The sequence below is a fragment of the Balaenoptera borealis genome (genome assembly GCF_965194805.1).
Source record: "Balaenoptera borealis genome assembly, chromosome: X".
Classification (NCBI taxonomy): Eukaryota; Metazoa; Chordata; class Mammalia; order Artiodactyla; family Balaenopteridae; genus Balaenoptera; species Balaenoptera borealis.
In genome coordinates, this window is record NC_138881.1 from 56,285,161 (window position 1) to 56,313,069 (window position 27,909).

The window sequence follows — 27,909 nt, forward strand, 5'->3', positions numbered from 1 at the left end:
AAGGGAAGTGGGAGGAGGAAAGAAATAGGTGAGGTAGATTAACAGATACAAACTTCCAGTTACAAAATGAATGAGTCATGGGCATGAAATGTACAGTATGGGGAATATAGTCAGTAAATATATAATATCATTGTATGGTGAGAGATGACAACTAGACTTAACGTGGTGATTATTTTGAAACATACAGAAAAATCAAATCAATACCCAGCACAAACTAAGACAATGGTGTAGGTCAATTATACTTCAAAAACAAACTAACCAATAAACAAACAAACTCATACAAAAAGAGATCAGGTTTGTGGCTACCAGAGTCTGTGGGTGGGGGGCGGGGAGGATGAAGGCAGTCAAAATGTACAAGCTTCCAGTTATAAGATAAATAAGTAGTAGGGATGTAATGTACTACATGATAAATATAATTAACACTACTGTATGTTATACATGAAAATTGTTAAGAGAGTAAATCCTAGGAGTTCTCATCACAAGGAAAACAATATTTTCTATTTTTTAAATTTTGTATCTATATGAAATGATTGATATTCCCTAAACTTATTGTGAAACACATTTCATGATTTAAGTCAAATCATGCTGTACACCTTATATAGTGCTGTATGTCAATTATATCTTAATAAAACTGGAAGAAAAATGGTACTAAAAAGTAATAAATACTGGGCTTCCCTGATGGCACACTGGTTAGGAATCCACCTGCCAATGCAGGGAACACGGGTTCTAGCCCTGGTCTGTGAAGACCCCACATGCCGAGGCACAAGGAAGCCTGTGCTCCACAACTACTGAGTTTGTGCTCTACAGCCTGCGAGCCACAACTACTGAGCCAACATGCCACAACTACCAAAGCCTGCATGCCTAGAACCTGTGCTCCACAACAAGAGAAGCCATTGCAATGAGAAGCCCATGCATGGCAATGAGGAGTAGCCCCCACTCACCAGAACTAGAGAAAGCCCACGCGCAGCAACGAAGACCCAACACGGCCAAAAATAAATTTAAAAAATAAATAAATTTTTTTAAAAAATAATAAATATTGATACACACACAAAAGAGAAGTTGATGAGTAGGAAATAGGGGTTTAAGTACATTTTTTAAAGTAACAGGGGACCTTCAAGATGGTGGAGGAGTAAGACGTGGAGATCACCTTCCTCCCAAAACATACATCAAAAATACATCTACATGTGGAACAACTCCTACAGAATACCTACTGAACACTAGCAGAAGACCTCAGACTTCCCAAAAGGCAAGAAAATCCCGACATACCTGGGTAGGGCAAAAGAAAAAAGAAAAAAAAAAGAGACAAAAGAATAGGGATGGGACCTGCACTTCTGGGAGGGAGCTGTGAAGGAGGAAAAGTTTCCACACACTAGGAAGCCCCTTCACTGGCGGGGACAGTAGGGGGTAAGATTTGGAGCCACCGAGGAGAGCACAGTGACAGGGGTGCAAAGGGCAAAGCGGAGAGATTCCCGCACAGAGGATCAGTGCCAACCAGCACTCACCAGCCTGAGAGGCTTGTCTGCTCACCTGCCGGGGTGGGTGGGGCCTGGGAGCTGAGGCTCAGGCTTCAGAGATCAGATCCCAGGGAGAGGACTGGGGTTGGCTGCGTGAACACAGCCTGAAGGGGGCTAGTACACCACAACTAACTGGGACAGAGTCTGGGAAAAAATCTGGACCTGCCTAAGAGGCAAGAGACCATTGTTTCAGGGTGCGTGAGGAGAGGGGATTCCTTCCATGTCTGCCCACAGAAGGCAGAGCACCACCAAAACGAGCTCCAGAGAAAGGCGCGAGCCAGGCTAACAGCTCGGATGGCAGAGATGGGCATGAAACACTAACGTTGCGGCTGCAGCCACCAAGAATCCTGTGTGCAAGCACAGGTCACTATCCAAACACCCGAGCCCCCTGGGAACCTGTGCAGCCTGCCACTACCAGGGTCCCACGATCCAAGGAAAACTTCCCTGGGAGAACACATGGTGCGTCTCAGGCTGTTGCAATGTCATGCCGGCCTCTGCAACTGAAGGCTCGCCCTGTGTTACAGTTATAAGTACCGAACCCCTCCCTTCCCCTGGCATGAGTAAGCTAGAGCCCCCTAATCAGTCACTGCTTTAACCCAAACCTGTCTGGGCAGGAACAGGAGCCTGAGGGCAACGTACATGCAGAGGTGGGGCCAAAACAAAAGCTGAACCCCAGGAGCTATACAAAATAAGAAGAGAACGGGAAATTTCTCTGTGCAGCCTCAGGAGCAGTAGATTAAATCCCTACAATCAACTTGAGGTACCCTGCATCTGGGGAATACCTGAATAGAAAATGAATCAACCCAAAATTGAGGCAGTGGATTTTGGGAGCAACTGTAGACTTGGGGTTTGCTATCTGCGACTGACGTGTTTCTGATTTTTATGTTTATCATAATATAGTTTTCAGTGCTTGTTATCAATGGTGCATTTGTTTATTGGTCTGGTTGCTCTCTCTTTTATTTTCATTACTTTAAAATTTTTTTATTTTAATAATTTTTAATTTTTTTTATTTTAATAATTTCATTTTATTTTATTTTTTATTATCCTTTTTCTTTCTTTTTTTCTCCCTTTTATTCTGAGCCATCTGGCTGACAGGGTCTTGGGGCTCCGGCCTGGTATCAGGCCTGAGCCTCTGAGGTGGGAGAGCCGAGTTAAGGGTATTGGACCACCAGAGACCTCCCAGCCCCACGTAATATCAATTGGCGAGAGTTCTCCCAGAGATCTCCATCTCAACACTAAGACACAGCTCCACCCAACGGCCAGAAAGCTCCAGTGCTGGACGCCCCATGCCAAACAACTAGCAAGAAAGGAACACAACCCCATTCATTAGCACAGAGGCTGTCTAAAATCATACTAAGTTCACAGACACACCAAAACACAACACCAAACATGGCAATGCCCACCAGAAAGACAAGATCCAGACCCACCCACCAGAATACAGGCACCATGCCCCTCCACCAGGAAGCCGACACAAGCCACTGAACCAAATTCACCCATTAGGGGCAGACACCAGAAACAAGGGGAATTATGAACCTGCAGCCTGCAAAAAGGAGACCCCAAACACAGTAGGTTAAGCAAAATGAGACGACAGAAAAATATTCAGCAGATGAAGGAGCTACGTAAAAACCCACCAGAACAAACAAATGTAAAGGAAACGGCAGTCTACTTGAAAAACAATTCAGAGTAACGATAGTAAAGATGATCCAAAATCTTGGAAATAGAATGGAGAAAATACAAGAAACGTTTAACAAGGAACGAGAAAAACTAAAGAGCAAACAAACAATGATGAACAACACAATAAATGAAATTTAAAATGCTCTAGAAGAAATCAATAGAATAACTGAGGCAGGAAAACGGATAAGTAACCTGGAAGATAAAACAGTGGAAATAACGACCACAGAGCAGAATAAAAAAAATAAGAATGAAAAGAATTGAGGACAGTGTCAGTGACCTCTGGGACAACATTAAATGCACCAAAATTTGAATTATAGGGGTCCAAGAAAAAGAAGAGAAAAAGAAAGGGTCTGAGAAAATATTTAAAGAGATTATAGTTGAAAATTTCCATAATATGGGAAAGGAAATAGTCAATAAAGTCCAGGAAGCACAGAGAGCCCCATACAGGATAAATCCAAAGAGAAACACGCCAAAACACATATTAATCAAACTGTCAAAATTTAAATACAATGAACAAATATTAAAAGCAGCAAGGAAAAAGCTACAAATGACATAGAAGGTAATCCCCATAAGATTAACAGCTGATCCTTCAGCAAAAACTCTGAAAGCCAGAAGGGAGAGGCACGACATATTTAAACTGGTGATAGGGAAAAGCATACAACCAAGATTACTCTATGCAGCAAGGATCTCATTCAGATTTGATGGAGAAATTAAAACCTTTACAGAAAAGAAAAAGTTAAGAGAATTCAGCACCACCAAAGCAGCTTTACAACAAAGGCTAAAGGAAATTCTCTAGGCAGGAAAAATAAGAGATGGAAAAGACCTACAAAAACAAACCCAAAACAATTAAGAAAATGGTAATAGGAACATACATATTGATAATTACCTTGAATGTAAATGGATTAAATGATCCAACCAAAAGACATACACTGGCTGAATGGATACAAAAACAAGACCCATATATATGCTGTCTACAAGGGAACCACTTCAGTCCTAGGGACGCATACGGTCTGAAAGTGGGGGGATGGAAAAAGATATTCCATGCTAATGGAAATCAAAATAAAGCTGGAGTAGCAATTCTCATATCAAACAAAAAAGACTTTAAAATAAAGACTACAACTAAAGACAAGGAAGGACACTACATAATGATCAAGGGATCAATCCAAGAAGAAGACATAACAATTGTAAATATTTATACACCCAACATACGAGCACCTCCATACATAAGGCAAAAGCTAACAGCCATAAAAGGGGAAATCAACAGTAACACAGTACCAGTAGGGGACTTTAACGCCTCACTTACACCAATGGACAGATCATCCAAAATGAAAATAAACAAGTAAACTCAATCTTTAAATGATACATTAAACAAGATGGACTGAATGGATATTTATATGACATTCCATCCAAAAACAACAGAATACACTTTCTTCTCAGGTGCTCATGGAACATTCTCCAGGACAGATCATATCTTGGGTCACAAATCAAGCCTTGGTAAATTTAAGAAAATTGAAATCATATCAAGTATCTTTTCTGACGATAAAACAATGAGACTAGATATCAGTTACAGGAAAAAACTGTAAAAAATACAAACACATGGAGGCTAGACAATACGCTACTAAATAACCAAGAGATCACTGAAGAAATCAAAGTGGAAATCAAAAAATACATAGAAATAAATGACAATGAAAACACGATGACCTTAAACCTATGGGATGCACCAAAAGCAGTCCTAAGAGGGACATTTACATCAGTGCAACTTACCAGAAGAAACAAGAAAAATATCAAATATACAACCTAACCTCACACCTAAAGCAATTAGAGAAAGAAGAACAAAGAAACGCCAAAGTTAGCAGATGTAAAGAAATCATAAAGATCAGCTCAGAAATAAATTAAAAAGAAATGAAGGAAACAGTAGCAAAGATCAATAAAAATAAAAGCTGGTTCTTTGAGAAGATAAACAAAATAGATAAACCATTAGCCAGACTCATCAAGAAAAAAAGAGAAAAGACTCAAATTGATACAACTAAAATGAAAAGGGGAAATTAACAACTGACACTGCAAAAATACAAAAAATCATCAGAGATTACTACAAGCAACTACGTGCCAATAAAATGGACAAGCTGGAAGAAATGGACAAATTCTTAGAAAAGCACAACCATCTGAGACTGAACCAGGAAGACATAGAAAACATAAACAGATCAATCACAAGCACTGCAATAGAAAGAGTGACTAAAAATCTTCCAACAAACAATAGCCCAGGACCAGATGGCTTCACAGGTGAATTCTATCAAACATTCAGAGAAGAACTAATACTTAACCTTCTCAAACTCTTCCAAAATATAAGAGAGGGAAGAACACTCCCAAATTCATTCTGCAAGGCCACCATCACTCTAATATTAAAACCAGACAAAGATGTCACAAAAGAAGAAAAGTACAGACCAATATCACTGATGAACATAGATGCAAAAATCCTCAACAAAATACTAGCAAACAGAAGCCAACAGCTCATTAAAAGGATCGTACACCATGATCAAATGGGGTTTATCCCAGGAATGCAAGGATTCTTCAATATACGCAAATCAATCAATGTGATATACCATATTAACAGCCTGAAGGATAAACACCATGTGATCATCGCAACAGATGCAGAAAAAGCTTTCAACAAAATTCAAAACCGATTTATGATAAAAACTCTCCAGGAAGTAGGCATAGAGGGAACTTACCTCAACATAATAAAGGCCGTATATGAAAAACCCACAGCCAACATCATTCTCAATGGTGAAAAACTGAAACCATTTCCTCTAAAATGGGGAACAAGACAAGGATGTCCACTGTCACCACTATTATTCAACATAGTTGTGGAAGTTTTAGCCACAGCAATCAGAGTAGGAAAATAAATAAAAGGAATCCAAATCAGAAAAGAAGAAGTAAAGCTGTCACTGTGCAGATGACATGATACAATACATACAGAATCCTAAAGATGCTACCAGAAAACTACTAGAGCTAATCAATGAATTTGGTAAAGTAGCAGGATACAAAATTAATGCATAGAAATCTTTTGCATTCCTATACACTAATGATGAAAAATCTGAAAGAGAAATTAAGGAAACACTCCCATTTACCACTGCAACAAAAAGAATAAAATATCTAGGAATAAACCTACCTAAGGAGACAAAAGACCTGTATGCAGAAAACTATAAGACACTGATGAAAGAAAGGAAAGATAATACAAAGTGATGGAGAGATATACTATGTTATTGGATTGGAAGAATCAATGTTTTGATGACTATACAACCCAAAGCAATCTACAGATTCAATGAAATCCTTACCAAACTACCAAGGGCATTTTTCACAGAAATAGAAGAAAAAATTTCACAATTTGTATGGAAACACAAATCCCCGAATAGCCAAAGCAATCTTGAGGGAAAAAAATGGAGCTAGAGGAATCAGGCTTCCAGACTTCAGACTATACTGCAAAGCTACAGTCATCAAGGCAGTATGGTACTGGCACAAAAACAGAAATATAGATCAATGGAACAGGATAGAAAGCTATGAGGTAAACCCATGCACATATGGTCACCTTATCTTTGATAAAGGAGGCAAGAATATACAGTGGAGAAAAGACAGCCTCTTCAATAAGTGGTGCTGGGAAAACTGGACAGCTAGATGTAAAATAATGAAATTAGAACATTCCCTAACACCATACACAAAAATAAACTCAAAATGGATTAAAGACCTAAATGTAAGGCCAGACACTACCAATCTCATAGAGGAAAACATAGGCAGAACCCTCTACGACATAAATCACAGCAAGATCCTTTTTGAATCACCTCCTAGAGAAATGGAAATAAAAACAAAAATAAACAAATGGGACCTAATGAAACTTAAAAGCTTTTGCACAGCAAAGGAAACCATAAACAAGACGAAAAGACAGCCCTCAGAATGGGAGAAAATATTTGCAAATGAAGCAACTCACAAAGGATTAATCCCCAAAATATATAAGCAGCTCATGCAGCTCAATATCAACAAAACAAACAATCCAATCCAAAAATGGGCAGAGGATCTAAACAGACATTTCTCCATAGAAGATAAACAGATTGCCAACAAACAAATGAAAGGATGCTCAACATCACTAATCATTAGAGAAATTCAAATCAAAACTACAATGAGGTATCACCTCACACCTGTGAGAATGGCCATCATCAAAAAATCTACAAACAATAAATGCTAGAGAGGGTGTGGAGAAAAGGGAAGCCTCTTGCACTGTTGGTGGGAATGTAAATGGATACAGACACTATGGAGAACAGTACGGAAATTTCTTTAAAAACTAAAAATCGAACTACCATATGACCCAACAATTCCACTACTGGGCATATACCCTGAGAAAACCATAATTCAAAAAGAGTCATGTACCAGAATGTTCATTGCAGCACTATTTACAATAGCCAGGACATGGAAGCAACCAAAGTGAATATCGACAGATGAATGGATAAAAAAGATGTGGCACATATATACAATTGGATATTAGCCATAAAAAGAAACGAAATTGAGGTATTTTTAGTGAGGTGCATGGACCTAGAGTCTGTTATACAGAGAGAAGTGAGAAAGAGAAAAACAAATACCATATGCTATCACATATATATGGAATCTAAAAAAAAAAAAAGTTTCTGATGAACCTAGGGGCAGGACAGGAAGAAAGATGTAGCCATAGAGAATGGACTTGAGGACACGGGGAGGGGGAAGTATAAGCTGGGAGGAAGTGAGAGAGTAGCACTGACATACATACACTACCAAATGTAAAATAGATAGCTAGTTGGAAACAGCTGCATCGCATGGGGAGATCAGTTGGTGCTTTTTGACCACATAGAGGGGAGGGATAGGGAGGGTGGGATAGAGATGCAAGAGGGAGGGGATATGGGGATATATGTATACATATAGCTGATTCACTTTGTTATACAACAGATACTAACACAACATTGTAAAGCAATTATACTCCAATAAACACGTTAGAAAAATAATAAAGTAACAGAGTTAAGCAATAGAAGAAGTAAAAGGATTTTATAATTATTCCAAAAATTAGAAAGGGAGGGAAAGATAGGTGTGAACAATGCTGTCTTGTATTCATAGCATGAAGAAGTAATTTCTAAATTGGATAAATCAAGAAATAGCAATACAAGTATATTTTTAAATAGGAAAATAACCACTAAAGAATACAAATTAAACTGTTTAAAAATAGATGCCTCTGAGAAATGCAAAACAAAACTATAATTTGGTACCACCTCACCTTGGTTAGAATGGCCATAATTAAAAAGTCTACAAATAACAACTGCTGGAGAGGCTGGAGAGAAAAGGGAACCCTCCTACACTGTTGGTGGGAATGTAAATTCCTGTAGCCACTATGGTGAACAGTACGGAGGGTACTCAAAAAACTAAAAATATAGTTGCCATTTTAGCCAGCAATCCCACTCCTAGGCATATATCTGGACAAAACTATAATTTGAAAAGATACATGCATTCCTAAGTTCATAGCAGCACTATTTATAATAGCTAAAACATGGAAACAACCTAATTGTCCACCAACAGATGAACAGATAAAGAAGATGCAGTACACACACACACACATACACACTGGAGTATTATTTGGCCATAAAAAAGAATGAAATAATGCCATTTGCAACAACATGGATGTACCTAGAGATTATTATACTAATTGAAGTAAGTGAGACAGAGAAAGACAAATACCATATGATATCACTTTATATGTGGAATCTTAAAAATGATACAAATGAAATTATATACAAAACAGAAATAGACTCAAAGACATAGAGAACAGACTTATAGTTGCCAAGGAGGGAGGGGTAGTTGGGGAGAGCTGGATTGGGAGTTTGGGACTAGCAGATGCAAACTATTATATATAGAATGGATAAACAACAAGGCCCTATTGTATAGCACTGGGAACTATATTTAAAACACTGTAACAAACCATAATGGAAAAGAAAAAAAAGACGCCTGTGAGAAGGAGGTAAAGAGTGGAGACTGCTGAGTTTCCTTACAGATCCTATTATACTATGGACAAAGAATGTCACCTGCCATATCAGCAAACAAAGGCTGTTGCAGCTAACAAGCCATCAGCCACTACAGCCGACCCCAAAGTTGAGCCCTGAAGGAACCCAGGATGGAAACAGGCAGGATGCCTGCCATTAAGCCATCAGCCATCAGCCACTGCATCCACCCGCAACTGTGTACCTTGAGGGGTTTCAGAATGGAGAAAAACATGATACTGGCCCTAGATAGTTAAGATGCATGTCAAACGAATGATTTCAATAAGCCCAGGCTCTTGCATCTTCCCATACACAGAAAATTCATTTTCTAAATTCATTAACCTGAGATGTCTAGTTTTCTTTAATTAACAGTAATCTGTTGATGTTCCAACTACTGATTTTTGTTGCAAAAACCCCTGTATATCTTGGCTCATCCCTCACCTCTTCACAGCAGTCCCTCGGAACTATCTGAGAGGTCGCCTCCCGGGCTTGAGTCCTTAGAAAGTCCATCAAAAAAACATAATTCTCAACTTTTAGGTGGTGCATTTTTTCAGTCGGCAATACTATTTCACTTTAAATTATATATGCGTGTGTATGCTGTATATAATTTCAATCTTCAGAATGCAAAAACCAAACACTACGTTTTCAAAAACTAAGCACTGTAAAATAGTAGTCTGATAAAACTGTAGATTACATATTAAAATTAGAAGAAAACAAATGCACACCTAATTGCATAAATACCCAAACTACCACACAGAAGTTGAAAGACAAATCGTATTTAACTGGAAAAGTGAGATCTATCAAGTTTTAGCATAAAGAAGTGGTTTACTAACTTTTTAACTAATATTGTCCTGTTTAAAAAGAAATATTACCCCCAAAAATCCCCTATATAAAACAGATCAAAAGAAAACTGCTGTGCCTGAAGTAGAGAATTAGGAGCTCCAATCAAAAGTTTCCCCCTGGGAAAAACCCTCCGATAGAGATGATACCTGTGACGTCACCTGGCCCATGATTCCATGCTAGGAAAGTGAACCATCTGACAGCCACTTATAAGCTATTGTATAACAGAAGCTAGTGCCCAAGGTATCACCGATTGGCTAATCTGATGGGAACTGTTGTCTTTATGAAATGACTCAATTACAAAATAGCCTTCTGAGATTCAGATTATTGAAAGAGCCTGTCTACTGGGGCCTAATCACCCAAGTTGAACTAACAACAGATGTGACTGGCCTGTAAATGAACTCTGCAAACAGGGCAACTTGCATAAGGCACCAAAACCATCCCTGAACAGCAGCTCAAAATCTGTCCATACAGGAGCAACAGGAGATTATCGAGTATCAAAAGTCACTCCCCATTATGCTTGCCCCATCACTTTTCCACAAATTACACATAAGACATTTATTATTTCAAGAGTTTGTAGCAACAGTGTCATTTGAAGAGGATAATCCCATTTGAATGACAGGATAAGTTTACTCAGAATGTGTCCCTTCTTACTTCCCAGAACTCTTATTCTACATCTTTTTTTTTGTTTCTATGACAAAAAGACAACTACCACATCCTGTGGAGCCAGACAGAGATCTAAACACCTAGTGACATGAAATCTCTCCATATGCCAGTAGTCACCTGGGAAACAGTCATTGCCCCTACCCCTCTCTTTCTGCCTCATTCATAAATTTCTTTTCTGAATTTTTAAAATCAGAGTAAATCCATCATCAATGGGATAATTTCATGGGGAATATTCTATTCTCCCTGTTTTGCAGGCAGTAATAACAATGATAAGGAGGAGGAGGAAGAGGACGACGGTGACGACCACAGGAAACACTTATTTAACACTTATTATTGCCAGGTGCTGTTCTAAGAACTTTATATATGTTAAATAATTTAATTAATTCTATATCTATGTATATATAATTTTCTTCAAATGCTGCCTCCGGTTCATTTTAGACCCAGAGAGCCTATGCAATGGCAGGAGCTGTCTACCAAAGGTAGCTACTTTGACTAGTTCAGTGTTATCAAATAGAAATAAAATGCAAACCACATCTATAAATTTTAAAATTTCTAGTAGTCACATTAAAAAAGGAAAAACAGGTGAATTTAACTTGTGGCGCTTAAGAATAGAACAGCCATCTTAGGCTGGGGAGGTCCTTTCAAGATAAGAAAATAGCACCCTCCCCGCAAGTGAAATTACCAGCAGTCAAAAGCAGTTGGCATTCCAGGAAGATTGAGATACAACACACACAGCCCAAACCACCATACTGGTGGAATATTAACCTAAGGGTGACCAGAATGGAACATAAAAGAAGCCCAGTTTCTCTCCCCTGGGGCAGACCCCCTCTTGGTCTCATATGGTGCTCCCTTGCAGTGTACTCAAAAAATGTCACTTTCTACACTCGCTTCTAACTAAGAAAATACTTTTACCACCTGCATTGCCGGCACCAACACTGCACTCCGTGGCAAACTTAATAATATATTTTATTTAACCCAACATTTCGAAAAGAGTCTCATTTCAACATGTAATCAATATAAAATATTGAGATATTTTACATTTTTCATACTATGTTCAAAATCGAGTGCATTCCAACCACAATACTATGAGATTAGAAATCAATTACAGGAAAAAAAAAACTATAAAAAAAAATATGGAGTCTAAAAAATATGATACTAAACAACCAATGGATCACTGAAGAACTGAAAGAGGAACTCAAAAAATACCTAGAGGCAAATGACAATGAAAACATGATGATCCAAAACCTATAAGACACAGCAAAAGCAGTTCTTAGAGGGAAGTTTACAGCAATAAAATCTTACCTCAGGAAAAAAGAAAAATCTCAAATAAACATCCTGACCTTACAGTTAAAGCAACTGGAGAAAGAAGAACAAACAAAACCAAAAGTTATTAGAAGGAAAGAAATCATAAAAATCAAAGCAGAAATAAATAAAATAGAGACAAAGACAACAATAGCAAGGATCAATGAAACTAAAATCTGGTTCGCTGAGAAGATAAAAAAAAATTGGTAAACCTTTAGCCAGACTCATCAAGAAAAAAAGAGAGAGGACTAAAATCAATAAAAATAGAAATGAAAAAGGAGAAGTTACAACTGACACCACAAAAATTCAAAGGATGTTAAAAGACAACTACAAGCAAATATATGCCAGTAAAATGGACAACTTAGAAGAAATGAACAAATTCTTAGAGAGGCACAACCTTCCAACACTGAACCAGGAAGAAATAGAAAATATGAACAGATCAGTCACAAATACTGAAATTGAAACTGTGATTTAAAAACTTCCAACAAACAAAAGTCCAGGACCAAATGGACTCTAGGCGAACTCTATCAAACATTTAGAGAAGAGTTAACACCTATACTTCTGAAACTATTCCAAAGAAATTGCAGAGCAAGGAAGACTCCCAAGCTCATGCTACGAGGACACCATCACCCTGATACCAAAACCAGACAGAGATATCATATAAAAAGAATATTACGGGCCAGTATCACTGATGAACATAGATCCAAAACTCCTCACCAAAATACTATCAAACCGAATCAACAACACATTGAAAGGATCATATACCATGACCAAGCGGGACTTATCCCAGGGATGCAAGAATTCTTCAATATATGCAAATCAATCAATGTGATATACTATATTAACAAATTAAAGAATAAAAACCATATGACTATGTTAATAGATACAGAAAAAGATGTTGACAGAATTCAACACCGATTTATGACAAAAACTCTCCAGAAAGTGGGCATAGAGGGAACCAACCTCAACATAATAAAGGCTATATATGACAAACCCACAGCAAACATTATTCTCAGTGGTGAAAACAAAGTATTTCCTCTAAAATCAGGATCAAGACAAGGGTCCCCACTCTCACCATTATTATTCAACATAGTTTTGGAAGCCCAAGCCATGGCAATCAGAGAAGAAAAGGAAATAAAAGGAATCCAAATTGACAAGGAAGAAGTAAAACTGTCACTGTTTGCAGACGACATGATACTATACATAGAAAATCCTAAAGATTCCAACAGAAAACTACTAAAGCTCATCAGTGAATTTAGTAAAGTTGCAGGATACAAAATTAATACACAGAAATCTCTTGCAATCCTATACACTAACATGGAAAGATCAGAAAAATAAATTAAGGAAACAATCCCATTTACCATTGCAACAAAAAGAATAAAATACCTAGGAATAAACCTAGTTTCCGGTCCATGGCCCGGGGGTTGGGGACCCCTGCTCTATGACATAAATCATCAAGATCTTTTGACCCACCTCATAGAATAATGAAATTAAAAACAAAAATAAACAAATGGGACCTAATTAAAACCAAAAGATTTTGCAAAGAATAGGAAAACATGAATGAAATGAAAAGACAACCCACAGAATGGGAGAAAATATTTGCAAATGAAGCGTCTAAGAAGGGATTAATCTCCAGAATATACAAACAGCTCATGCAGCTCAATATCAAAAAAACAATAACACAAATCAAAAAATGGGCCAGAGAACTAATTAGACATTTCTCCAAAGAAGACATACAGATGGCCAAGAGGCATATGAAAAATGCTCAACGTCACTAATTATTAGAGAAATGCAAATAAAAACTACAATGAGGTATCACCACACAGTGGTCAGAATGGTCATCATCAAAAAATCTACTAACAATAAATGCTGGAGAGGGTGTGGAGAAAAGGGAACCCTCTTGCACTGTTCGCGGGGATGTAAATTGGTACAGCCACTATGGTGAACATTATGGAGGTTCCTTAAAAAACTAAAAATAGAACTACCATATGACCCAGCAATCCCACTCCAAGGCAAATCCACGGAGAAAACCATAATTCGAAAAGATGCATGCACTCCGATGTTCACTGCAGCACTATATACAATAGCCAGGACATGGAAGCAACCTAAATGTCCATTGACAGAGAAATGGATAAAGAAGATGTGGTACATTTATACTATGGAATATAACTCAGCCGTAAAAAAAAAAACAAAATAATGACATTTGCAGCAACATGGATGGACCCAGAGACTGTCATATTGAATGAAGTAAGTCAGACAGAGAAGGACAAATATCATATGATATTTCTTATATGTGGAATTTTTAAAAAATGGTACAAATGAACTTTTTTACAAAACAGAAATAGAGTTACAGATGTAGAAAACAATCATAGGGTTATCACCGGTGAAAGAGGGAGAGGGACAAATTAGGAGATTGAGATTGACATATGCACGCTACTTTACATAAAATAGATAACGAATAAGGGTGTACTGTATAGCACAGGAAACTCTACTCAATACTCTGTAATGAGCTATATGGGAAAAGAATCTAAAAAAGAGTGGATATATGTATATGTATAACTGATTCATTTCACTATATAGCAGAAAGTAACACAGCATTGTAAATTAACTATACTCCAATAAAATTTTATTTTTAAAAATCGACTGTGTATTTTACATTTATGGCACACCAAATTCTGACTAGCTAATTTGTACATCTCAATAGATGCACATTTAGTTAATTACCTTTAGAATCTCAAACAGAATATTAGATTATGAGTTATTTGTCCATTGTTCTTATTGTACATATGAGAAAACTGAGGCCCAGGGAGAAGTGATAGCTCTCATACACTGAAAGGAGACACAGACTTACAACCAGGAGAACTGAATTCATATCCAAGCTCTGCCACTTCCTTGTCAAGTGACCTTAGATGCCACAGGTCACTGAACCTTAGTTTCCTCATCTCTAAACAAGGGATAATAACCTGTACTTTACAGGGTTATCCGGGGCTTCAAATGAGAACATATAATTATATTTGTAAGGACCTAATAAAGCACGTACCAGTAAAATCACAGAGCCAGCTAGCAGCAGTGTATCAGTCTGGGGGCATCAGTCTAGGCCTAGTCAAGAGGTAGAAACCAGTACAAAGAATTACTGAGCTACAAACTTATTAAACTAAAATAAACTAACCATAAGATATAAGGAAACTATATATGGTACCCTAAGGCTGAAGTAAGGTACTCAAAGAAGGACAAATATGGAAGGGGTTCAGATCTCACTGGAAGAGGTATAATCGAAGCCACTGAACAGCAGAGAAGTTTGCTGTTTTGGCCTGGTAGTCCACAGTCACTAAGTAAGCAGGAGGCAAGTCCAGAGTGTGGGTGGGAGGCAGAGAATCAGCAACCAGTGAAGCAGACAGAGAGGATGGGAACACTCTAGGTTTCAGGAAAGATTCATAGGGCCAGTAGGAACCTTCCAGAGCACAAGCAGGTGATAATGGGGGCTGGCAGAGGAAGTGGAGAGCAGCACCTCTGTTATAAACCTTCAGTCAGCAGGTAGGCTATGTGCTGGTCCTACAGAAGGAAGCTCGAGGATAGCATGAGTGGAAAGGCCTTGAGGGAAAGACATATACTGAAAGACCTATAGAAAGGTTATCACCAGGCCAGGTGGAGGTTTCAAGGTCATTGAGGGACCCTGTACTGTGGGTATATGCCTGGATCAGAGCCCCACAGGATATCTCACTCCCTCTCTACCAACCCACCTATGCAGTAGCTAGAAACTACAGGACAATCCCTCCTCCTGCAATATCCCTCCAGCACCCTCTACTGAGAATGCTTAATATCTTGCTTATAGTAAAGGAGAGATGCTTAAAGGATTTCTGTCCATTTTAACAGAACAGGTATTGAAGAGGGTTGGAGCTAAGAGGCCATAAATTGATAACATACAGTGGTAGACTGGAAGCTAAGCTACAGTTTCTAGTACTTAGCTCAGTGCTGTTTCTACTACCTTAAATTTCACTACTGGGAGAATTCTAGACAGTTTCTTGAAAACTACTCTCACACTGAGCTGTTTACCTTCCTTATAGGTGTGCAGGGTGGTCCCACTGTTAGAGAAGTAGGAAAAAAGACTGATAGGAAGACGGGATTGGTTCAAGATGGCAGAGTAGAAGGACAGGTGCTCACTCCCTCTTGGAAGAGCACCGGAATCACAACTAACTGCTGAACAATCATTGACAGGAAGACACTGGAACTCACCAAAAAAGATTCCCCATGTGCAAAGACAAAGGAGAAGCCGCAATAAGATGGTAGGAGGGGCACAGTCACAAGAAAATCAAATCCCATAACCACTGGGTGGGTGACTCACAAACCAGAGAACAATTATACCACAGAAGTACACCCACTGGAGTGAGGGTTCTGAGCCCCACATCAGCCTTGCCAACCTGGGGGTCAGGCAACAGGAGGAGGAATTCCCAGAGAATCAGACTTTGAAGGCTAGTGGGATTAGACTGCAGGATTTCAACAGGACTGGGGGAAACAGAGACTCAACTCTTGGAGGGCACACACAAAGTAGTGTACGCATCAGGACCCAGAGGGAAGAAGCAGGAGACTGAACCACAACAACCTGCTAGTGTTGTGGGTTCTCCTGCAGAGGTGGTGGATGGCTGTGGTTCACCACAGGGACGGGACACTGGCAACAGGGGTTCTGGGAGTGCTCCTTGGCGTGAGCCCTCACCGAGTCTGCCAATGGCCCCACCAGGGAGCCTGTAGCCTCCAGTGCTGGGCTGCCTCAGGCCAAAAAACTAACAGGGAGGGAAACCAGTCCCACCCATAAGCAGACAAGTAGATTAAAGTTTTACTGAGCTCGGCCCACCAGAGTAACACCCAGCTCTACCCACCACGAGGCCCTCCCATCAGGAAGCTTGAACAAGCCTCTTAGATAGCCTCATCTACGAGAGGGCAGACAGCAGAGGCAAGAAGAACTACAATCCTGCAGCCTGTGGAACGAAAACCACATTCACAGAAAGATAGACAAAATGAAAAGGCAGAGGGCTATGTACTAGATGAAGGAACATGATAAAATCCCAGAAAAACAACTAAATGAAGTGGAGATAGGCAACCTTCCAGAAAAAGAATGCAGAATAATGATAGTGAAGATGATCCAGGACCTCGAAAAAAGAATGGAGGCAAAGATCGAGAAGATTCAAGAAATGTTTAAAAAAGACCTAGAAGAAGTAAAGAACAAACAAACAGAGACGAACAATACAGTAACTGAAAAGAAAAATAGACTAGAAGGAATCCATAGCAGAATAACGGAAGCAGAAGAACGGATAAGTGACCTGGAAGACAGAATGGTGGAATTCATGCTGTGGAACAGAATAAAGAAAAAAGAACGAAAATAAGAGAAGACAGCCTAAGAGACCACTGGGACAACATTAAACACACCAACATTCGCATTATAGGGGCCCCAGAAGGAGAAGAGAGGGAGAAAGGACCCGAGAAAATATTTGAAGACATTATAATCAAAAACTTCCCTAACATGGGAAAAGAAAAAGCCACCCAAGTCCAGGAAACGTAGAGAGTCCCAGGCAGGAAAAACCCAAAGAGAAACACACCGAGAAACATAGTAATCAAATTGACAAAACTTGACAAAGTAAAATTATTGAAAGCAACAAGGGAAAAATGACAAATAATATACAAGGGAACTCCCATAAGGTTAACAGTTCATTTCTCAGCAGAAACTCTAAAAGCCAGAAGGGAATGGCATGATATATTTAAAGTGATGAAAGGGAAGAACCGACAGCTAAGATTATTCTACCTGGCAAGGATCTCATTCAGATTCGACAGAGGAATCAAAAGCTTTACAGACAAGCAAAAGCTAAGAGAATTCAGCACCACCAAACCAGCTCTACAACAAATGCTATAGGAACTTCTCTAAGAGGGAAACACAAGAGAAGAAAAGGGCCTACAAAACAAACCCAGAACAATTAACAAAAAGGCAATAGGAACATACATATCGAAAATTACCTTAAATGTAAGTGGATTAAATGTGCCAACCAAAAGACATAGACTGGCTGAATGGATACAAAAACAAGACCTGTATATATGCTGTCTACAAGAGACCCACTTCAGACCTAGGGACACATACAGACTGAAAGTGAGGGGATGGAAAAAAATTCTGTGCAAATGGATATCACAAGAAAGCTGGAATAGCAATACTCATATCAGATAAAAGAGACTTTAAAATAAAGAACGTTACGAGACAAGAAGGACACTACATAATGATCAAGGGATCAATCCAAGAAGAAGATATAACAATTATAAATATATATGCACCTAACATAGGAGCACCTCAATACATAAGGCAAATGCTAACAGCTATGAAAGAGGAAATCGAGAGTAGCACAGGAATACTAGGGGACTTTAACACCTCACTTACACCAAAGGACAGATCATCCAGAAAGGAAATTAATAAGGAAACACAGGCTTTAAATTACAAAATAGACCAGATGATTTAATTGATACTTATAGGACATTCCATCTGAAAACAGCAGATTACACTTTCTTCTCAGGTGCACACAGAACCTTATCCAGGATTGATCACATCTTGGGTCACTAATCAAGCCTCGGTAAATTTAAGAAACTTGAAATTGTATCAAGTATCTTTTCCGACCGCAACTCTATGAGATTAGAAATCGATCACAGGGAAAAAAACGTAAAAAACACAAACACATAGAGGCTAAACAATATGTTACTAAATAACCAAGAGATCACTGAAGAAATAAAAAAATACCTAGAGACAAAGGGCAATGAAAACACGACGATCCAAAACCTATGGGATGCAGCAAAAGCAGTTCTAAGAGGGAAGCTGATAGCAAATACAATCCTACCTCAAGAAACAAAGAAAAAAAAACTCAAACAATCTAACCTTACATCAAAAGGAACTAGAGAAAGAAGAACAAACAAAACCCAAAGTTAGCAGAAGGAAAGAAATCATAAAGACCAGAGCAGAAATAAATGAAATAGAAACAAAGAAAACAATAGCAAAGATCAATGAAACTAAAAGCTGGTTCCTTCAGAAGATAAACAAAATTGATAAACCATTAGCCAGACTCATCAAGAAAAAGAGGGAGAGGACTCAAATCAATAAAATAGAAATGAAAAAGGAGAAGTTACAACAGACACCGCAGAAATACAAAGCATCCTAAGAGACTACTACAAGCAACTCTATGCCAATATAATGGACAACCTGGAAGAAATGGACAAATTTTTAGAAGGGTATAACCTTCCAAGACTGAACCAGGAAGAAATAAAAAATATGAACGGACCCATCACAAGTAATGAAAATGAAACTGTGATTAAAACTCTTCCAACAAACAAAAGTCCAGGACCAGATGGCTTCACAGGTGAATTCTATCAAACATTTAGAGAAGAGATAACACCCATCCTTCTCAAACTCTTCCAAAAAATTGCAGAGGAAGGAACACTCCCAAACTGATTCTACGAGGCCACCATCCCCCTCATACCAAAACCAGACAGAGATACTACAAAAAAACAAAATTACAGACCAGTATCACTGATGAATATAGATGCCAAAATCCTCAACAAAATACTAGCAAACAGAATCCAACAACACTTTAAAAGGGCCATACACCAATTTCAATTGGGATTTATCCCAGGGATGCAAGAATTCTTCAGTATACGTTAATCAATCAATGTGATACACCATAATAACAAATTGAAGTATAAAAACCATATGATATTCTCAATAGATGCAGAAAAAGCTTTTGAAAAAATTCAACACCCATTTATGATAAAAGCTCTCCAGAAAGTGGGCATAAAGGAAACCTACCTCAACATAATAAAGGCCATATACGACAAACCCACAGCAAGTATCATTCTCAACGGTGAAACACTGAAGGTGTTTCCTCTAAGATCAGGAACAAGACAAGGATATCCACTCTTGCCACTATTATTCAACATAGTTTTGGAAGTCTTAGCCACAGCAGTCAGAGAAAAAAGATAAATAAAAGGAATCCAAATTGGAAAAGAAGAAGTAAAACTGTCACTGCAGATGACATGACACTATACATAAAGAATCCTAAAGATGCAACCAGAAAACTACTAGAGCTAATCAGTGAATTTGGTAAAGTTGCAGGATACAAAATTAATACACAGAAATCTCTTTCATTCCTATACACTAACAACAAAAGGTCAGAAAGAGACATTAAGGAAACAATCCCATTCACCATTGCAACAAAAAGAATAAAATACCTAGTAATAAACCTACCTAAAGAGGTAAAAGACCTGTACTCAGAAAACTATACGATACTGATGAAAGAAATCAAAGATGAAACAAACAGATGGAGAGGAATACCATGTTCTTGGATTGGAAGAATCAATATTGAGAAATGACTATACTACCCAAAGCAATCTCCAGATTCAATGCAATCCCTAACAAATTATCAATGCCATTTTTTACAGAACTAGAACAAAAAATCTTAAAATTTGTATGGAGACACAAAAGACCCCAAATAGCCAAAGCAAGCTTTAGGGAAAAAAACAGAGGTGGAGGAATCAGGCTCCCTGACCTCAGACTATACTACAAAGCTACAGTAATAAAGACAAGATGGTACTGGCACACACATAGAAATATAGATCAATGGAACAGGATAGAAAGCGTAGAGATAAACCCACGCACCTATGGTCAATTAATCTATGACAAAGGTGGCAAGTATATACAATGGAGAAAAGACAGTTTCTTCAATAACTGTTGCTGGGAAAATGGACAGCTACATGGAAAAGAATTAAGTCAGAACACTCCCCAACACCATAAACAAAAATAAACTCAAAATGGATTAAAGACCTAAATATAAGACCGGACACTTTAAAACTCATAGAGGAAAACATAGAAAGAACACTGTTGGACATAAATCACAGCAAGATCTTTTTTGACCCACCTCCTGGAGTAATGGAAATAAAAACAAATATAAACAAATGGGACCTAATGAAACTTAAAAGCTTTTGCACAGCAAAGGAAACTATAAACAAGGCAAAAAGACAACCTTCAGAATGGGAGATAATATTTGCAAATGAATCAACAGACAAAGGATTAATCTCCAAAATATATAAACAGCTCATGCAGCTCAATATTAAAGAAACATACAACCCAATCAAAAAATGGATAGGAGATCTAAATAGACATTTGTCCAAAGAAAACATACAGATGGCCAAGAGGCACGTGAAAAGCTGCTCAACATCACTAATTATTAGAGAAATGCAAATCAAAATTACAATGAGGTATCACCTCACACCAGTTAGAATAGGCATCATCAGAAAATATATAAACAACGAATGCTGGAGAGGGTGTGAAGAAAAGGGAACCCTCTTGCATTGTTGGTGGGAAAGTAAATTGATACAGCCCCTATGGAGAACAGTATGGAGGTTCCTTAAAAATCTAAATATAGAATTACCATATGACCCAGCAATTCCACTACTGGGCATATACCCCGAGAAAACCACAATTCAAAAACACACATGTTCATTGTTCATTGCAGCACTATTTACAATAGCCAGGTCATGGAAGCAACCTAAATGCCCATTGACAGACGAATGGATAAAGAAGTTGTGGTAAATATATACAATGGAATATTACTCAGCCACAAATAGGAACGAAACTGGGTCATTTGTAGAGACGTGGATGGAGCTAGAGACTGTCATACAGAGTGAAGCAATTCAGAAAGAGAAAAACAAATATCGTACATTAACACATATATATGGAATCTAGAAAAATGGTACAGATGAACTGCACTGCAAGGCAGAAATAGAGACACAGATGTAGAGAACAAACGTATGGAAACCAAGGGGGGAATGTGGGGGGATGAATTGGGAGATTGGGATTGACATATATACACTAACATGTATGAAATAGCTAATAAGAACCTGCTGTATAAAAAAATTTTTTTTAAATGGTGCATTTTGAAAAAACAAATAGAAACATTCATATGATCCATCAATATCACTTCAGGAATGTATCTTAAGGAGATGATTAGACAAGTTTGGAAATCTGTATGTAAAAGGATGTTCACTACAATGTTTTTTTATGATAGTAAAAAAAAAAAGACAGAAAAAACCTAAATGACCAACAATTGAGAAATGCATTAATGGGTTATGGCACAGCTATTTAATGGAATATTATATTGTATGTAGCCACTTTAAAAAAAAAAGACTAATAGGAATTTCACCTTTCTGAGGCTCAGTTTCTTCATTGGGATAGTGAATAATATACATCCTACCTCACAGGTTTACTGTAAGAATTAAGGAAGACTGAATATGTAAAATCCCCAGCCCAGGCATGGGACATAGGAATTACATAACAGAAATTTTTTCCTTTCCCTTAGATGACATGAAGTCAACCACTGAAGCATATTCTTACTTTCATTTTTCCTATTCTCACCGGGAATGAAAGAAAACCAGATGTAAGGGTTTTCCCATCATCTGTCCTTCTTCATCCCCTTAATCAGTGTTATGTTAACAACTGTCATGTCACTTAACAAGTAGCTAATTATTTTCATACCACACTTGTGATTTTAAAGGCTCTTTTTTCCTTCAATTATACATTTTCCCAATTAAGTATTTAATGATGAACTGAGTGGAATCCAGAATTGCTGGCCTATCCAGAGAACTCACTTTGCTTGAATGCCAGTTACTCACATAATGCCATGTCAACCTGACTGATGATACCAGGCAATGGAAAGCACATCCACTAGTCTGCTCTTTCTTCTCATAACTTGCTACTTTCATAGCCTCATCCAAAATGCTTGTCAAGGTATTCCATATGATAACCACTGTGCAGTGTGTTCTTAGTCCTAAAAGGGCCAGATGCTTGGTCAAGAATCTACATTTAGTTCTGGTAGGCTGTCTTGGTCACATGTTACATACATATTGGAGCTCACAAGGTAGGCCTACACCTAGATGTAAAGAATAAACTTAACAATTATTCATACCCCTTCATGAGATACTGGGGAATCAGAGAGATCCATGGGAATCTGACATTATCTGGTACAATGCTGCCCTGTCCAATACAGTAGCCACTAGCCACATGTGACTCACTGAGCATTTGAAATGTGACTAGCATGACTGAGAAACTGAGTTGTTAATTTTATTTTCTTTATATAGCTTGTGTCTACCATATTGGACAGCATAGATCTAGACAGAATAGTTTAATGGAAAGAATGTGGGATTTGAAGCTAAATAGATCCTCAGGTTTAAATCTTGTCAACTGTTAATTCCTAACTATATAGCTATAACTTTGATCATGTTCTTTATCTTGTTCAAACCTCAGTTGCATGATTTGTAAAATGCGGTTAATATCAGAACCTCACAGGGTTGTTGTGATTAGAGAATGAATGTAAAACACCTAGCCCGGGGCTCATCACATGATAAGTCAGCTTTAAATAATAGCTATTTATCAAGCTCCCCATTTTCCATATGGAGAAACTGAAGCTCCAAAAGAAGTGTCTTGTCCACAGTTACAGAGCTAGTTGGAAGCACAGTCAGGAGCCAAATCTAGATTGTCTCACTTTTTTTGATAATGAGTTTTCCTATAGAGACGAATCCTCCTCACCCCTGAAGAGTGAAGGGTGGTAGCCCAAACAACTACTCAACTGCTATAAAAAATATCTTATACATGTAGAGAAAATGTACCTTTGTGAAGCCTATTTGTTCCTTCCGGAAATTTTCCAGGGGTTTGATCAGCAAATCACCAGCATTGTGTACCTAGAGAAAAAGAAAGAACACGCAAAATAACTTGTAGATTAGCAAGGTTCAGATTCAACATTCATCGTTACTAGGGTATTTCCTTGTAATACACCATCCTGCAAAATGTTAACTAGTTTGCTGGTTTGTTGGGTTTTGTTACTGTTTTTCCCATATTGGTCTTTTAAAAACAAATGCTTTGACGATTACCTTAAGTGAATACCATGGGAGACAGCACAGGGGAGCATTTTTCTCAAGGACAAGAGCCCTTCCTGTGGGGGAGAAGATGAGAGTGTGGGTTCTCCAGTCATAGAAACCGGGGTTCAAATTCCAGCTGTGCCACTTAAAGTAATTTGCCACTCCAAACCTTTGTCAAATAGGATCATCACAGCACCTATCTTGTAGACAAATTACCTAGCACAGAGAAAACACTCATTGTGGAAACGGAAGGAGTCAGAGAAACCACCCGATCTCTTGAATTCTAAGATTCATATTTTAACATTTCTGAAATCACCATGCATCATAGATTGTCAGTGTTTTCCCTTCTTAGCAGCACATAAAATAATGACTCATCTAACAATCAATGACATCTTGGATTTAATGAGGGAATTACTCCCTAACCCTGGAGCAGTTGAGTAACTGACCTAGCTTTATGCAAACTGGTTTATGAAGAAATGTTAAAGTGAACATTTCGCTTAAATTAACAAGGGTTTCAAAAAATCTTCTGGGTCCTTGCTACTCAAAATATGGCCCACTAACCAGCAGCAGCAGCATCACCTGGGATCTTGTTAGAAATGCAGAATCTCAGCCTCCACCCCAGACCTATCAAATAAGAATCCTTATTTTAACAAGGGCCCTAGGTAATTTGTGTGTACACTCAAGTTTTAAAAGCACTGTTCTAGTTTTTTGTTTAATTTGTTTTAAGTTGGAGTTATTGGTATAATTAGACATTTGGATTCATTTCCTTAACTACTCACCAAAACTTTATTCTGTCATTAAACATATAATGGCAAATTGGGATTAAGTTGATGCTTTCAAATCTTTCAATGTTTATGATGTATCTGGGAATATAACTGTACATGGAAATCAAAATCTGTGAAAATCAGAGATAATATTAATACCAAAGTTGGAGAGGTGTGGAATCAAGTTTTAATTTGAAAAAATAAACTTTTTCTCCTAAAAAAATAATCAAATGCTGTGAGAGGAAATGAAAGAAGAAACATTAGGGGCATTTCTCTGTAACTTTACTGGTAGTCTGATCTGAGTTTTTAATCGATAAATATCCAGGGTCATGCCCAGAAACAGACACAGGAAGCCTGAAGTATATGTGGAAAAGAGAAGAGAAAGGGAATGGAAAATACATGAAAAGTCCAATTGCACCAAGAGCAAATCATTTCATGGGAGGCAAATGAGTTAGCAGGAATAGCATCAGGAAAAATTCCAGTATAAATTGTTTCCAGCCCTGCCCTGGTGTGTCATAAAACCAGAACATTTCCCTCAGAACTAGGAGTGTATTACAGCATCACAGAGAATACTGGACCAGGCCTTCTAACAACCTAACTGTAAGTTCAGAACCTGACAGGAACAGCCTGTCCAGGTACTAAAAATACTGGCATTAATATGGTGTTGGAAAAATAAAAATATCATATCCAAATTGAACCCCTTGCACAGTGGACAGGTAGAGATATACAAAGCTTTGTCTTCATGTAAACCTCTTGGGAGATTTCATCTATCCAATGCAACAAGTGGGGTTTGTTTCTTCAGAGGTGCAAATTAGCTGCACTTTAATTTGGATCCATTACAAGACAAGAAAATGAGGGACTGGCTTCGTTATCAGATGAGACAAAGTGTCAGTAAGACAAGATATGTCTTTATAACAAAAATAGAATAGAGAGTAGAAAGCCAGTTTTGACCAGTTCTGTATTCTCCAGAGTAAGAAGCAATTTTTAAACTACCAACAAAAAGCAACACAAATTGAGGCATTAATACATATTGTATCCAAGTCCTACAGGCACTTTGGACCACTTATTTTCTATCCAGGTATGATTCAACGTTCAACTAAATGGGCAAACTCTCATCCAATCAAAGCTCCATGATGTCAAAAATAGACACCAGTGACTATCCTTGATTGAAAACAATAATTATCTTACTAAAAGTACCAGCCTGTCTCCTTTGCCCAATACACTCTACATTTCCATGGATTGTGAATTATGTGATATCAACTTTGTGTACCCACCTGGAAATAAAGTAAGTTATTGGTGTCATAGATTACATACAGGGAATACTTTTTCTTCTTTACTATTGTGGAAGTTTTAAAACATGACCACAAATTCTATGATACTCCTCACATTGAGAAGGAAGGTCTCCATCCCCTCTACCTTGAATATGAGTGGGTTTGTTACTGCTTTGAACAAACACAGTACAGCAGAAGGGATACTACATGACATCCCAGGCTAGGTCATAAAAGGCCAGTAACTTCCACCTGGTTCCCTTGGAACACTCCCCATGAGCCCTGAGCCACAATGTAAAAAGTTGGACTACCCTGGGACTACCAAGCTAGAGAGGCCAAATGTAGACATTCTCGTCAAAAGACCCACTGAGCCCAGCCTTCCAGTCATCTCACTAAGGTGCCAGATATGTGAGTGAAGCTATTTTGGACTCTCCATATCACCCCACCTCCAAGGTGAATACCACCACATAGAGCAGAAGAATCTCTGAGCTGACCCCTGCATGAATTCCTGACCCACAAAACCATGAGATAAAATTAAATAGTTTTAGCTTAAGTCACCACGTTTTGGAATAGGGTGTTATGTAGCAATAGATAATTAGAAAAACTATTTCCAGTTTCACAAAGATAACACAAAAGTAGCCAATTGGGAAACATTGAGGAAGTCTGTGTTTGAATAAGAAGTGAACATGCCACTTCTAAAGAGAGTAATATGTGTCAAGCCTCTGTATGGATATTCAGGTGAGCCCTTGCATATGCAGGCACCCCAAGGATGGTACAGGTGCCAGTTTTTCATGTTCCGCGGGGGATTTTCTTGCATAAGTAAGTGTGCCAGTAACTTCTCACAGTGTTCATAAGGCTACTATTTTTACGTTTGGCCCTGTCCCAGTCTAGAAAAGTAGTACATGGTTCACTTAAATTGGAGTCGAGAGTTTTCCTTAATCGCATTGGCAATACTGCTCCCTGTCTCCTACAACACAAATAGATACTCTGAATCTTTTCCTCTCTTTAACATTCATTGGTTATTATACTAATTTCTGCCAGAACATAGAGCTAGAAATGTAGGGAAATGTCACACTGAGGATTGGCTCTTCTTTCTTTCCCATTCAGCTTTACCTTTAAACTCCTTAGAAATATAATAATTACTCAGAAAAGCCCTTTTAAGTAAACTTGGCCTTTATTCCCTTTCTGATCACTGCATTCATTTTGTGAGCTCTCTAGGACAAAAGCTCCTGCCTACTATATCACAGTAGAAGCCCCAGCATAAGTGACATTCTAAACACATTAGTGAGTTTATCTAAAATCTGGTTCTGAATGAATAAAACCAAACTAGATAGGCCACTTACTAAAATAGAGATGGCATTCAATCCAGTAGTGAAGAATTGCTCAGGAATCTTTGATGGTTAACCAATTACCAAAAGAAGGCATTGAGGGTACACTGTTTTAGGTCATTCTTGGCAATCCTCAAAGAAAGACCTTACCATTGCCAACAGAGTCCCCTTCAGAGTTAGAAAGGCATCTAGGCAAGTCTCCTATCGTTAATCATACAGAAAGTCTGTTATCCAGACTTTTAAAGGTCACTTTCAGAGGTACTACAACCTCCCCCACTGTACTTTTTAAGAAATAAAAGCGGGGATGCTACTCTTCATTTATTCCCTCCATAGTTTCCTCAACAATTTAAAATTCATTTATGAGAATGACTAGACATCTGCAGTTGTCACATGCTAGGGCTATGAACTTCCTTCATGTTCTACTAAAGCTTCTTTGGGCCTCTTTTTATAGAAATGATAAAAAGCTGTTTAACATCTACCATATTGAGGTACAGGAGTCCTTCTACCACAGTTCCAGGAAATGAGAGAGGTGCAGTCAAGCAACGATTCCTGGCATGTTGTAAAAGCCCTTCATTGAG

The 27,909-nt window shown here is 38.2% G+C and overlaps 1 protein-coding gene across 5 annotated transcripts in view; it reads right to left on the reverse strand.

Moving 5' to 3' along the window:
• The window catches only part of OPHN1 (oligophrenin 1), a 617,232-nt gene that overhangs the window by 340,415 nt on the left and 248,908 nt on the right, over positions 1 to 27,909 (reverse strand). For 4 of the 5 annotated variants that reach the window (XM_082376596.1, XM_082376595.1, XM_082376597.1 and 1 more), the window contains one exon: positions 23,723 to 23,794. The exons of the other annotated variant lie outside the window; for it this stretch is intronic. In XM_082376596.1, the coding sequence (XP_082232722.1) occupies positions 23,723 to 23,794 (72 nt within the window). The remainder of the gene's footprint in view (positions 1 to 23,722; positions 23,795 to 27,909) is intronic. 5 annotated transcript variants of the gene reach the window in all.